The 15,055-nt window shown below is 36.3% G+C and overlaps 1 protein-coding gene across 3 annotated transcripts in view; it reads left to right on the forward strand.

Annotated features, from left to right (window-relative positions):
- The window catches only part of KLC1 (kinesin light chain 1), a 45,554-nt gene extending 31,184 nt beyond the window's left edge, over window positions 1-14,370 (forward strand). The window contains exons 12-16 of one of the 3 annotated variants that reach the window (XM_026048632.1): window positions 197-305; window positions 3,164-3,325; window positions 8,596-8,726; window positions 12,069-12,135; window positions 13,427-14,370. In XM_026048632.1, the coding sequence (XP_025904417.1) occupies window positions 197-305; window positions 3,164-3,325; window positions 8,596-8,726; window positions 12,069-12,135; window positions 13,427-13,492 (535 nt within the window). In that variant the 3' untranslated portion in view covers window positions 13,493-14,370. Of the gene's footprint in view, window positions 1-196; window positions 306-3,163; window positions 3,326-7,230; window positions 8,043-8,595; window positions 8,727-12,068; window positions 12,136-13,426 lie in introns of those variants that run through there. The other 2 variants (XM_026048633.1, XM_026048634.1) reach the window with 2 other exon arrangements.
- Window positions 14,371-15,055: the final 685 nt, after the last annotated feature.

Genomic DNA, 15,055 nt, shown 5'->3' on the forward strand with positions numbered 1-15,055 from the left:
TTTTTTTTTTTTTTTTTTTTTTTTTGTATCTTCTGCAAGTAAGGTATACTTCAGAGTGAAATTATGTAATAGAGGTTATGATGATGAATATTATTGATTTCCTATTTCTAAGTTTCTCCTAGTTTGTAAGTGGACAAGTTGAGAAGAAATTTATTGTGTCTGTTTAAAAAAAAATTTATTATTATTTTTTTAATAGTCCGACAGTTACAACTACCTTAAAGAACCTTGGGGCTCTTTATAGACGGCAGGGTAAATTTGAAGCTGCTGAAACGTTAGAAGAGGCAGCAATGCGATCTCGTAAACAGGCAAGTATGAAAATTTCCCGTGATTATGGTTTCAAATCTGTTGTTTTTTTTTTCAAGTAGCTCTTTCTTACTATCTTAAGAGGTGGGGAAAAGATTTCTCTCCAACACTTGGATTATTTGATATATGATGTCTTGCATAAAAGTATGGGATTGAACAGCAAATGAGGCTGATCAGTTTAAAGTGGCAAGTAAGAAAAAAAAAAGAAAAAAATATAAATGAATGGAACCGCAAAGTTGTGAGGTTCTAATTTATCTTTTTTTCCCTTTTTTTTTTTTATTTTTTTTTCCTTGTGGAGGAGAGCCTTTGTTTTAAGGAGTGATTTCTTAATACTTCTGTTTAAAATTCCAATTGTAAATTCAAGTAAGCTGGTCTAGAATGAGCCCACAGAACATCATGGACCATGTCTTTATAGACAATGATTACTTTATTGATTTTTTTTTTTTAAATTTTACAGCAGTTCTTCTTTGATATATACGGTGTTGTCAAATCTTTCTTAAAAAGTGAAAGAAAACTAATGAGCACTTTGCACATAAATGGAATGAAGCCATTAAGATAAAAGCATGAACTGGCAGGAAAATTCTTCATCAAGAAAAATTCAAGGTGGAGAGGGGAGAGCAGCTGATGCAGTCACTTTTTTTCTTTTAACTGAGAAGTATTTTTAGCTATTTTTTATAAAAGTTCTTTTTTGATTTGTCTATCATCCAGATGTCTGAAAAAGAAGAAATGTATATTGCCTCTTAAATAAAATCTTTGATTCRGTTCTTAGTTTTACTGTTATCACTACACAATATAATTTTTAATAAGAGTAAATATGACTAGGATAAATTGGCATAGTAGTAAAGACTGGTAGGAAACKTGATAGTAGTTGCGTTTATTTACTTTAAAAGCTTTTTTTTTTTTTTCCTCTCTCTCCCTTAAGCTTGAAACTGATTATTTGGGGCTCAGGTTGGGAGGATCTTGTTCTCAGGGAAGTTCCTTTGAATCCCTGTTAAATTGGCTGCCTCTTGGCTTGTCAGGACCTTTTGCAGAACTGTCTCTTGCCTCTGCAGCGCCTGCTGGGAACTTGCTGCTGCTSCTTTACCTTATGCTACATTTTTTGCTGCTCCTACTTTATTAAATATGCTTCTGACTTGTTGTAATTCACCACCAATACCATAGTATGTCACATAAGAGCTAGATTTGGATCTCAGGATCAGTGTAGTCTTTTTACCAGCTCTTGACACTACCTTTCTGCTCTAAGTGATTGCAAGGCAACAGAGTTAATGCACTTTCCCTTGTAAGCTAAAAATAAAAACAGAGAGGTCCCCAAGCTGCCATTCCCGAGCTAGAATAAGTGCCAGTCGTGCTCTGCTGTGGGTCCTTTTTGTTTGCTTTAGCTGCTGGATGTGCTTGCTTGGTTTTTACAGGCCAGTGGAGGTCTTTCCAGGCTTGCTTGGTTCTGACCTGCACTGGCAAAGTACTTTTTCTTATCCCTCTGGCTTTTGAGCATGTGAAGGAAATGAGAGATGATAGCTTTGGAACAGAGCCTAGAGTCCATATGTGCTATTTCTCCTCTTAAGTGTTGATTTGGGATATCTGTTAGGCTTTTCAGGCTGTGCTATATGCTACGGGGATGAAGCCTTTCTGAGTTCACACTTCCTCRTTATCGGAGGAACTTTTAGACTCCCCCCCACCCATGAAAATGCAGGCCCATTGCTCTTCAAATTGAGGAAAGCACCTCAGGGTGCTGAAAGAAAAAAGCCTTCATTCATGTAGTTGCTTTATATTTAGATGTGTATGTGTCAAATATGTACTTCTCTTCTGCTTTTGGARCTGCAGGTAGTTTACATTCCAATCAGTAACACTCTAGTTATTTATTCCTGGATACTGTAGTGCTTGCATAAACTAACAAAGTACTTTTTATTTCAGTTTATTTTATTTTGTTTTATTTTTGAACTGGTTGATCACTGTGAAGAGTAATGATCTGTTCTTATTAACACGTTACTGCTTGCCGAGGTGGGCAATTCTGAGCAGATGATTCTAGAGCTGGACAGTGAGAGATGCAGAATATTTTTTTATGTGTAAAGTGCTGAGTTGGAATCTCTTCCTGTCAGCAAAGACTGTGATTTATTATTAAAATGTGTACAAGGGAAATGAACAAAGGATAAACATGATTTTGAGCTTTTCAGTTATTTCTAGTTCCCATGTTAATKATTTTAATTTTTATTTTTAATACAAGGTTTTCATCTAAGGTATTATAGCGCTGTAATATATTTAAATGAATATTTGGTATTCCATAGTCATTCTTTAACTGAAATGAACGTATTGACTATATATATAGTCTGTTCTTTGACCTTGCTTTCTACTTGGTTCCCTTCTGAAAGAAAATTATGTTACTGTGCTGTGTCATATATCATTATTTTCTGAATTTCAGTTTCACAACTGAAACCCATGTGTGAATAGGTGATTGGGTATTCAGACACCTGCATTTTTTTTTTTTTAAAAGGTGGGTAAATATTACAACATTTGATAGGTGGGAAGCTGAGACTCATGTTGCCACTTGGTGATACAAAAATTGCTTAAATACTAAGCTGGTGGGTAGAGGAGTTCAGCTAAGAGGCACACACATCTTGAGGCTTTAACAAGCAGCAGAACTGGAAAAAGAATGTCAAGGTGCTGAGTTTGGGTCTGCCCTTCCTCTTCATGGCACGTTGATGCCTGCGGGATGTAAGGCTGTTCACTTTGAGCTTTGGAAGGAGAAACAGAGCCATGGAGTTATGTCCTTCGTTGACTGCCAATATGGTTCTTGTGTGTATGTTGTAGATCAAAATACAGGTTGTAATAAAATAACCCCTTTCCCATTATATCTGATCCTCAGGGTCTTGACAATGTTCACAAACAGAGAGTTGCTGAAGTGCTGAATGACCCTGAGAGCATAGAGAAGAGGCGCAGCCGGGAGAGCCTCAATGTGGATGTGGTAAAGTACGAGAGCGGTCCTGATGGYGGCGAGGAAGTGAGTATGAGCGTAGAATGGAATGGGGTAAGTACAGTACACAGTTGGAGAAAGCAGGGTAGATAAATTACCACKGTAACAAACATGGTTGTGCCATCACCAGCCTATTGTTTCTTCAGGAGTTTCTTGCTTGATCTGCTTTGTATTTTTTAATTTTTTGGAACAATTGAGAAATAAAGAAGATTATCGTGTTTTTCATTAGAACTTGTAAAAAAAATTTTGAAATTTAAAAACATCCTTTGTGTTGTTGTCCTCAATAGTAAAATTTCTTGAAGAATTCTGAGCAGTGGTATTTAACTGTGATATGGTTAATGCTGATTGAGTGTCCTGGTATGGTCTGGTGTATAATTGCTTATCACTGGTTTCTTTTTACTGGTAGAAAAAATCTGGCAATTAACTTTAGCTTTTGTCCTTTTGTTGTCATGTTTGCCCGCAGTTTAAATGTTCTTTAAAAATGCTGCAGCTGCATCAATTGGAATAGCAAAGAACACTTGCTGTGGAGATGCATTAATATGTTTGTGGTTTGAAAGTAAATCAAATTGATCAGTCTAGAATAATTCCCCCATCTCTTCACCCAACCTGCTAGAAGAAACAAGCCACGTCTTCAAGCTGATCTACAGTCAATTTTAGTATGCAGTGCCTATGCGTAGCAACATGGTAGTAGATTCATATTTCTAAAGTGAAATATTAATATCACTTTACTGCATTAGACCTTGAGTAGAGTCAAGGCTTGTTCCCATTGGTGATCTCTGGCTTCAGTGCATAAGTGCATCTATAACATGATTAAATGTGCAATTTTCTACCTGTTATTTTACTTTATTTGAAAGACAGTGCAGGCTTTCAGTTGCTCATCTGGTTTGCTTAGTGGTTTGCTTCTGTCACCAGCTTTCCCATGCTTCATCCCATTGCTGGCAATGGGATGTATGTTGCACTGTAAACTAACTTTCAGCTGTAGTTCTGCTTAAAATATTCTTCTAGATGATAAAAAAGGTATTTTTGCCTGCTTTTGCTCTTTGGGAGGGGAAGTAGCCTACTTTGCAGGACAGAATGCCCTAAAGTTTTCTTTCTGATACAATAGCTGTTAGTAATTTAGCCACTTGCGATGAAAGTTTAGACTTCCAAAGATATCCTTGATAAAACTCACACTAGTCAGTTTTAATGGAGAATGTTCTTTCCATCTTTGCTTTTGTCTCTTTACCATTGTTTTCTTGGCATTGGTGCTCTCTCTCAGTGCCAAGACAGTCAATCAGCATGTATTGTGAATAATACTGCGTCATTAATAAACCCAGTAAGGTTGGATAACTCCCTTTAATTCTAATTTTGCCCATTCAGCATTAGAACTGTGTACTGTACTCCTCCCTTTATTTCTGCTATACTTTGCATGATTATGTGTTCTAAATGGATAAAACTTTTCATTAATGACATTAATTAAACAAGCATGCAGGTTTTCGATTGAAAATGGCTTCTGGAAAAACAATAGACAGTATTTCTAGGTCAATATTTGAATGAAACTCAGTGATAAAACTGGTCTGAAAAACTAAACTTTACCTACTTAAGCCATCTAATCCATCATTTTTTAAAAGTACATTAAAGTGGCATTGCTTTACTCTGGTTTTCAAGATTTACAGGTAATACATTTTTTTTCCTGTTTAGATAAGTTATTTTATATTACATGTCCTACGTAAAGTGGGCAACTCTCTCTCCCTCCACCCTGCTGGTGTTTCTATCTTAGTGCTGTTTTTCCCTGTACTTACGTGGTGTAGATTTACCCTCTTGTGCTTCCTCCAGACAAAATACTCTGTTTCACAAAGTATAGCAGCCTGCCTCTTGCATTTAAATTCAGAAGTGCTTCTGAAGCTGACTTAGGATCCTGGTTGTCAGAGAGAAGAGGTGGAGTATGTAGAACAAATTCCATCAAAAAGTTTTCAAAATCTCGGATCATATTGTGTTCAAGTGACTTCTGTATGTAGAGTTAATCCCTGGACGCACTCAATGCTCTATAATGTCTTGCACTTAACAAAAAGAACTAAAATATTTCATAAAATAGATCTGTCCTTAAGCAGTAAAGTGGACATTTTAATTGAGACTGGGGAGTGCCTGTTCATGTGTTTCTTCTAAAGTCCATCTCATAAAGTTAGCAGAATATACTTCCAAGTGCAAAGAAATACTTGGTCTTAAGAATTGAGGTTAGAAATTTGGCAAGTTGCCCTTGTAAGTATTTTAGACTGTTTTTCACCCTGAGATTTTTATCCCCTTTCATGTTTTAATATTAAAAAGAATGATAATGAGCAAATATATAACTAGTGGCTTTTATTTTCTTTTTGGCAGGACAGTTAAAAAAAAAATGATACGAACGGTTTTACATTCATGTAATGTTTGTAGCATGAGGAAATAGGTTTTATTATTCTAACCCCTGTACTCCAAACAGACAAGTTTGGGGGCATACAAATCTACTTTTAGGGTGAAATAAAAGCAACAAATTTCAATACCACATAGGAGGTGAGAAGAGTTACTGCTTGACTGAAGTCAGAGGCCATGTAGTTGGTGGCTACAGAATAAGGGAGGCAGTGGTGGTGGGGAGGGCTGGGGAAGGTAGCAAGGTCATTCTCATTCCCTTAGTGAAATAAATATTGACAATTATAAATTGCCCTTAAAGTGTACATCTTAGGTTTTTGGTGGGTGTTCACTAGACCTATTTTATTACTGCTATACCTAAGTTCAGGCTTTAAAGATATTTTATAAGTCATGCAGTTAGTGTTTAACTTAGTCTACTACTTTTATTTCATATTTGAAGACCGRGTGCTCAAAGATATCTGTGTTTATTTTTACCCTGAATATACTAGTCAGCATAATAAAAGTAATAATTAGTACCTACCAAACGTCTCTTGCCTGTGTTCATTGGATGATTATGACTACAACAATACCCTGGTTTAAGACCATAAAGAATAATTAGATTTATTATTGATGCAATAATTAGAATTTAGATGTCAATTTAATGCAGCTTCAGTCCTAAAGAACATAAACCCAAAAAGTGTATGCAGTTTGGAAACATAATTACCCTTTGGTTGAATTTTGATTTTCACATCACTGTTAGTGAGGCCTTGTGCCAGTTCAGAGTATTTAATTACTATTAATTCTGATTGTTCTAGATAAAGGCTCTAAAATAGGAATCTTAGAGAATCAGTTGTGATTTCTGTGCTGCCCATGGGAAGTTGGTAAAGGGAGAAAGGAGCTTCTGTGGGCGGCTTCTTTCAGCTGATGGGAATGTTCAAAAGCTTCCATATGGATTTTATATAGATGTGTGTGTGTGTGTGTATGCGTATGTATGTGTGTGTATGCAAGTGCTTTTAAAAATATTCAAGAGACTAAAACGACAGTTACGTGGATATTGTTTCGTTAAAGGAAAGAACAGAATTTTGTCTGGAGGTAAGGGGAAGACCTCATCCTTTTACAGTTTTTGATAGAGAAAAATTTCCTGACAGAAGTTAAAGCTGAAATGAATGCACCTTGCTCTTTATTTTTTTTTCTTTTTTTTTTCTTTTTTTTTCTTTTTTTCTTTTTTTTTTCTGATCGCTTTTGTTTTAGGGTCATCTAAAAAAGAATCCTTTTCTCATATACAAAATGCGTTTATAGTATTAAAGCTCTCCCAGTTAAAATTATTTTCTAGAAATTCTAATTTAAAGAATGCATGGCACCTCCCATGCAGTTTTGTATGCTATGTTAGTGAACTAGGCTAAACTTCATAAACATAAACCTTAATATAATTGCAGTAGCCTGTGCTTTGTACTTCAGTGCAGGCCAAACACTTGTTCTGTGAAATTGTTTTGAACAGGACCTAGAAATACTGTAAACGTGATTATTCAAAATGGAAAACTGTTGAATTTTTCCCAACAGTTTCATTCAGTTTTTCTCTCTCCGTTTCTGTCTGACAGGCCTAGATGCCTTTTGTGATTCTTATACTGTCTCCTGCATGACGGGCGTGCACCATCTTCAAGCTTTAACTTCTCTCTCCAGTACTGACTGCTGTGTTTTAGCAAATCCCTTAAGATCCTTGTCAGAGCTACACCTCCTTGTAAACTGGCCATTCCTTCAGTGCTGGTGTCTCCTTTTGGTTCTCTATTTTCTGTACATGTGTAGCTTTGCCAGATATGTATCTAGTCATACAAAATGTTACTATAACCATATGCTCTGTAATACATAGGTTAAATGGTAACAATGAACTTTTAAGTAGCTGTTCACTACAGGGAAAAAAAAAGTAGTTAAAAGTATCACACAAGATATTATTGAAATGGCATGATGGTGATCTTTACAGGGGAAAAACAAAACAAACAAACATAAGGCATGTTCTTCAAGTGCTTTAAAATGTATTTAGAGATCTATTACGTGGTTAACATCAATATGGAACTCTGGATGTCTTCACTTATGGTTATTCTAAAGTAGCATTGCTGTTTAGTCTTTGTGTGAGATTTTAGCAATTATGCTTTTCTCTACTAATCTTGGTGTTCAGTGATTTGTGTATTTGTCTTTCTAACTTCTAATAAACTCACTCCAACTCAGGTGTCTGTCTCTGCTTAGTAGTGCTTTCCTTTCTCCTTTTACAATTCTTCCTTTCATAATCGCCTAGGATTTCTCTAAGTAGCAAGTGGTCACTTCTAACCTTACTAAACTGTTTTAAAGAGTTACAAAAATGATTTAAAATTGTGATTAGTGGAAATTTCTTCAATTGGTACAGCAGTGTAAAACATGAATGCAATGTACAAAAAGTTGTTGTCATGTTTTACATTCTACTTGAATGGAGAAAGGTAAAATGGTAAAAGCAATTTAACCATATGTTTTTTTCTGATCAGAAAATGTTTAAGTATTTGAGGATTAAACAAASGTGTTGCAAATAATGCAGATATTTAGCCAAAATAAAACAGTTTTGTTCTTGGACTSTGGAATGCTTGTGCTTGAAGCTTGTATTCTGTTAAACGTGGTGCACTCACGAGAAAGGTAACATGGTGATGGTGAAATGTTTAACACGCTGTGGGCTTTGTTTCACTATGAGTTATGGCTCGAGCATGCCTTCACATAGCTGAAATCTTTGCTACAGTTTCACAGAAATATTGTTTTTGTTAAAATAGCAGCAATCCTCTTGGTAAAGTTACATCTATCTGGTGTTTCTGTATTTAAGTTATTGTGTTAAATCTATATTAATAGCAGTAAAAAAGATATTTTGATCAGGTAAATATTTTTCACCTAGGCTTGGGGGAGGGCAACCAACCCTTTCAGGTTTACATTTCTTCAATCTTTTTCAGGATGGCACTGGATCTTTAAAACGCAGCGGTTCCTTTAGCAAACTTCGTGCTTCCATTAGGCGCAGCAGTGAGAAGCTGGTTAGAAAGCTCAAGGGTGGCAGTTCACGAGACGGGGAGCCAAAGAATCCAGGGTAACTATCTGCTCTTAGCTGTGCTTTTTGCTCCCGTTCTTCGTCCCTCTGTAGCCTGGCGTGGTACGTGGGGCAGTGTGCTCTGCCCAGTTACCCAGTTGTTTTAGAATAAAAAAGTCTTGTAGTATTGATGTTAGTAAATGACAAAATCAGCATTTTCACACAGGAGGAAAATGTAAATATCACATATATTTACAGTAAAAGGTTGACTGCAGTAAGCCCCAGCTTTCTTGATGTAGCTTATTAATTTGTGTGTGCTGTTGTGAGCTACATGCAGGTGTGAACAAAAGAAATTTACTGGCTTGAGCCCTTCCTGTATCCTCATCCTGGAAGGCCCAGGTATCATAGAGCCCAAGAAAAACATTTAAAAGCTTCACACTGGTTGTGCATACTTGATATTTTGGCTGTTGAAATTGGTGGCCAAATAACCATGTACTGATAGCTCATTTTGCTTTCTCTCCACATTTTGTGAGATGTAGAAAGGATTTTTGGTTTCCTAAAAGCCATTATTCTTATAATGAGCAGTATATTAGAGCTGTATATTTTTTTTCCTGGAGGTAAGTAACTACATGAATAGGTATAAAAAATTATGCTTGTGTAATTTTATGTATATTTTATATACATAAAATATATAATGTTATATATTTTATTTTATATAGATATATAGAATATGCTTGTATATAATTGAAGACTTTGCAGTGTCCTTAAAACTACTCTGGTTAATTATCGTCTGTACTTCTGCAGTATACTTGAACAGTATAGCCATAGTTTATCCACGTTAACATTAATTATAGTCACATCTGTGTCACCTGTTGGTATTTATTCACATGAATACGTTATTGTAAAAGAAATCTGAAGGGTTACCAATATCATTCTTGCTTTTAGGGATTGACTAAACAGARGTAAACTTAGTAGTTCCTTTGATAAAAACTTTTTAGCAACTTGTTAATTTATTCTCAGATTAGTTTACTCTCCTATTTTTTTCATGTTTTGTAGTTCTTAAGCTTKGAGTGAACTATTCTTTAATTCTAAATTCTGTTGGCTTGTGATGCAGTTAATAAAAAACAACTAATATTCCTGATACTAARCATGTACTTTGTAGTCCATGGAGGGGTAGTTTATAGTTTGTATGTAATGGTATTTTGTGCATACTGATATTTTGAGAAATCATTTTGTTTTGATTTAACTTTCTAAAGAAACTTGCTAAGTAAATTAATATTCTGTCTGCTTTTGAGTTGAATAAAAATGGAGAGTATTCAGTTTTTATTATGAAAACCTTTGATTTTAGTGTGTTTTAAAGCTGAATAATGCAGTACTGACATAGCATACATAGAAATATTTTTGCTCTCAAGTCAGCTAGTCTAGCAGAAGACTTAAATGCCTCCTGCTACCTCTCGAGAAGTGTTCTTTGAACATAAAATATTTGAGGCTTGATATGAATTCTTTGATTATTAATCTATTTCAAATTTTCAKTTCTCTAAACAACTAACTTTGCTCTTATGGTGGTAGATTTGATTTCTCACTTCCAGAAGATAGATCATACTGTACAGCTAAGCTCTATAATAAAAAATAAAAAGTTTTATTATTGTTATTATGCACTCGGGAGAACAATGCATGTGTCCTGCAGCCAAATTTCTAGCAGAAAGGGAAGTAAAAGTGTGATTGCCAGACTGAATTTTTAAAGTATGTTAATTTAAAAAGAGAAGAAGGTAGGGAGCTTGTATCACTTATGATGAGAAATTTTTTTTTTTAGAAAAAAAATGAGGGAAAAAAGTGGTTAGCATTTCAAAGGCCTAAAGATTTTATGTAGTTCAGTTTATGTAGATTTGTATCTATGGATTTTTCTATGTCACTGGAGGTTTTTTCCGTAAACCTGTATGCTTTTTTGAGGAGAATTTTTGTGGTGTTCTGTACAATATGTCTGTTTTTACAGATTAACTTACTTTAACTTCCATGTATAACCTCTCTTGTACATGTTCCCGGAGGAATTGAGGTGTATATTGTGCATGATCCATTGCTTCTTCGTTGCTAACGCTTATGTCAAATATTTTAAACTGTATGCATTCTGTCTTCTGAAATATTTGAATTTAATGCTAAAAGGAAAAAAATAGTAATTCYGTTTTACACAGCTATTTCCTGCATTCAGTAGTGCTTAGCTTCATTATTCTGCTATGTGTTTGCTTTATAGAAAGCACTTAAAAGATGCCCCTGGTTAAAGCAAGAYCACTGATAGTTAGTGGGAATAAAGACAGGTTAACATCTAAGGAAGGGCATAAACCTTTATCCATGGCTGGGAGTCACGGGAGGCTCTGCCTGGGCCCCTGCTCTGTCTGTGCAGCTGTAGGTGACAGGGTTGGGGCCCCAGACCGTGGTACTTCTTCAAAGTCCTCAGTTAGAAGCTTAGAAAGTGCTAAGGAGCCAGTGAGAAAGGACACACCAACCTAGCACTGTAGTCTGGGCCACGTCAGATGCTGCATATTGTATTCACCGTGCTGAAAAACATGCCCAAGACTGAGTTTTAGTAAGCACTCGCCAAAATGTTTTAATGTTTGACATTGTGTGTGCTTGGGTAAATTTGCAGTAGATTACGTAATTATTAATCATCTCAAACATTTGATAGATGTTACTGTTAATGCAGTGATGAACTTGATTATCACTGGCTCCTGTCCAGGGGACGGGATTGATTTTTATTTTCCTCATCCCATAGTTTCGGGAGACTGTTCTAGGGTGGCTGTGACCACTGCCTGAAGCRTAGGGCAGCCAAATGCATCACCAGAGTTCATGATAGCAACCAGCTTGCAGCCTTTTGCTTTGAAATGTTAAATAAAAGATTTAAGAATGATTTCTGAAATAAATCTTGGAGATCATAGAGATGGATGAAGCAAAAAGTACTAAACGGATGTTTGTTAGAGCTGTTGCGTGTTAAGTGCTGCCTACGTGACAAATTCATTCAGAATTCACTATTTTTTCCTAACCTGCCTGAATGTTTTGGTGCTTTTTATAAGAAGTTGTATAAACCAAAAATKAAAATGATCTAAGTATAAATTAATACAAAGTCATTATATTAATTTATGCTTTCAAAAATAAAATAGTATCTTCAATTGAGRTTAAGTCAATTGCATGGAGTGCTAAAGCTCTAAGTAGCTTGTAATTGATTTTAAATGCAAGTTAGAACCAAGTGAAAAAATGTGCACATTGTATCTTGAGAGGTATCCCCAAATGAGGTTTGGGGCGGTGTTAACCTCCCTGTGTACGTGTTGATGGTTGTGCTGCTTGTGTTTGGAGGCGCTAGTCTGGTCTGCAGCTGTTCTGATCCTTGCATGTTCACTGTCCTGGTTGCAGCATGAAGCGTGCCAGTTCTCTGAATGTTCTTAACATGGGTGGCAAGGCTGCTGAAGATCATTTCCAAGTAAGAAGCCCTACAATATTCTTGCACAAATAGGTATCTTTAGTAGGGTTTGGGATAAAGAGAGCATGAGAAGTAGTAAAATAGTAAACTCCTTGTGATTGTTGAGATCCCAGTTCAGGAAGGGGCTTTAAGCATATACTTAAGACATCATTTAGTAATGATTTCACACGTTCTGCTTGATTTTAGGCAAATGCTCAAGTCCAGTTAGTAAAGAACAGGGAGCTTTTATGTCCCAAGGGGACTCTGGTCTGGGACTCTGTAACTGTTACAATGGATACGAAGCTTCTGGAATCTTATGTTCTTGTAAACACCATAAGTAAAACAAAAAAAAGCAACAAAAGAAGTCCCACAACTTTTAAAGCTCTGTCATTCTGTCATTAAGTATTTTTGACTTGAGCAGCTTTATTGCAAAGCGCCCAGTCATCTTAACTGCTCTGTGTTCCCAAATTCCCTTTAAATGCAACTCCTTTTTTTTTTTTTTTTTTTTTTTCTCCCTGAGGTTGTTGAGGAATAGGCTCTAGAAATTTGCCTGATCTGTTTTGCTTCTGCTAAAATACAAACCTTTTATTTTTGCCTGACTGTACATGGTGTGCCTGCTCTGCTAYTTTTCATTAGCTGTTTTTAACCTAATAAGTCACCGTTTTCTGTATTGTCAAGATAAACTAGTTGTGTTTTATGTTCTAAACAGTGTTGTGCATTTTACTAACACAGTAACCACAATTAATTCTAGGAAGACTTAACTACTTGGGCACTAGTGAAACTTCTATGTGGGAATCTTCATCACTATTCGCCCTGAAGTAGTAAGAAGTCCCAAACCAAGTGATTCATATTTTCTTAATGTAATTYGTCATAGTAACAGTGTTAAGATTTCAAGTTGTCGTATCTTAGGTGCCATTAAAATGGATTCTCAATTTATAATTGATGTTAGTTCCGAGAGAGGTGTATAGATTGATATTAAAATTAGTCATTTTTTGCAAACCTCAGACTTCACTCACTGTAGACTGTCTTGCTAGTTCTCATAGGTGGGCAGTTATAATTCTGGTAGGATTTGGGTTGGGATCGTAAAGGGTGTGTGTATAGAAATACAGTTAGTATTGTTAAGTGAAATCAGTGAAATTTTTAGTTATATTTTGACAGAATAAGGAAAAAAAAGTCCCTCTATACAACACAAACAAGGCCTGTTCTTTTTTTCTGTATTTCCTCAAATTTGTTTCTTCTTGCTTGAAGTTAGTTTTGTGTTTATTTGCTTGAAATATTGGATAACTGCCTATTTTTTTTTCCCTTCACACAGGAGCGAAATAATTGTCTGACAGACTCGAGAGCTCTGAGTGTCAGTCACACTGATTTGGCGCATTGAGATTCTTGGCCAGAAGCTAGCTATAATTTGTGTGTGAATAAAGAAGCACTGAGTCCTTCAAAGCTTTGGTTCCTTATCCTTGTGTAGAGGAACTTCTAGTTTGTTGATCTTTCTGAAGCGGGGGAGGCAATGGACTGCTGTTTTTACTCTTCTAAACAGTGACAAGTTTAAATAGAGCGTTAGTGAATACTTTCTTGTAAAGAGGAACTATATAGATAAATATTGCTCGTTGCACTGCTCCCGTTCATGCTACTTATGTTGATTTGTGTAATAGATCTGAATATTACAGCAGCCAAAAACTTGTAAAAGTACAAATGCATTTAAAAGATACCAAAATGCAAAGATGTTTGAAAAGGCCAATAAAATGAAATGTGTAGCAGTAAATATATACAGTGCTGGAATGAGAAGAGGATAAATGATGTGCATTACTGTATAAATTCAGATTCAGCATAGTGTAGTGGTGGGGCTTCTCTTTGTACCACTGATTATTTAATGTTAGAGACTTTATCTGGCAAAACAGCACTTAACCACTAGATCAAGATGTTAAATTTTATATTTAAAGAAAAAAAGTTTGGGGTTACCTTTTGTTTAAACGGCATGAGTAGCAATACCTGAGACTGCAAACGTGGTGGTTGTTGGTGTTACGTTTTTGGGCACAATAAGAATGGAAACAGGCCAGTTAATGTTGATCAGGACAAACAGAGAATGTTTTGACCTTTATCTTGTACGGTTAAGAATAGTGAAGCTTCGGACTGCAACTGTCCCAGAGCAGCTGCCCTGGCTGTTAGGGAAACATGGAGCCTCAGGTTGGTTCTTGTCCACTGGAATCCACAGCTCCATCCGCTGCGTGCAGAGAGGGCTCCGGCTCTTCCTTGTCCTCATCCCAGACCCAGAGCAAGCGGAGCAGGTGCCAGCGCCRCGGAGCAGCTGCCGTGCAGGGGACCGCTCCGAGCCGGGCGGCGGGACGCGGCGAGCGGCGGGTCCGAGCGCCCGTCCGCACTCAGTCTGCCTGCAGCTGGTAGATACTGCACGGGGCTGCTGCTGCAGCTAAGGAGGTCAGGTTTAAATGTTTCATAGACACTAGAATTTCTTTTCGCTTTTCTGTAAAGCTTGTCATTGTCTTCAGCTTCTGTGTTAATTAAAAAAAACAAAAACAAAAAAAAAGTGAAGTTGGATGAGCAAGTAAAAAAAATACTGTGTGCACAAATGTATTTGTGGTCATGGTTGTGTAGCTGGAAAATGAGAAACAAAATTGACTTTGGAAGAGCTGGAATATTCATCCAAGGTTAGCACCAACAGCAGGAGAAAAACAAAAGAACTTTAAGTTTTAGTGTTTGAATAGGCTGTAAACAAGTCCTTAGAATTAGTGCTTCTTAGAAGTATATGACTGGTTTTGCATCTGTTTTTAAGCTGTTACAGTAACTGATGCAACAGGTTGTATATGTAATGCACTTGTCCATGTTTACTAGGAGGTACCTGATTAGCATCTCGTTAAACAGTTGCATATGGTATACCTGCTATAAAGAGTGTTTGCAAATGGTGGGATATGATGCTGCTAATATA

This window comes from Nothoprocta perdicaria, unplaced genomic scaffold, assembly GCF_003342845.1.
Source record: "Nothoprocta perdicaria isolate Ctin4 unplaced genomic scaffold, notPer1 scaffold_56, whole genome shotgun sequence".
In the NCBI taxonomy this organism is placed as follows: Eukaryota; Metazoa; Chordata; class Aves; order Tinamiformes; family Tinamidae; genus Nothoprocta; species Nothoprocta perdicaria.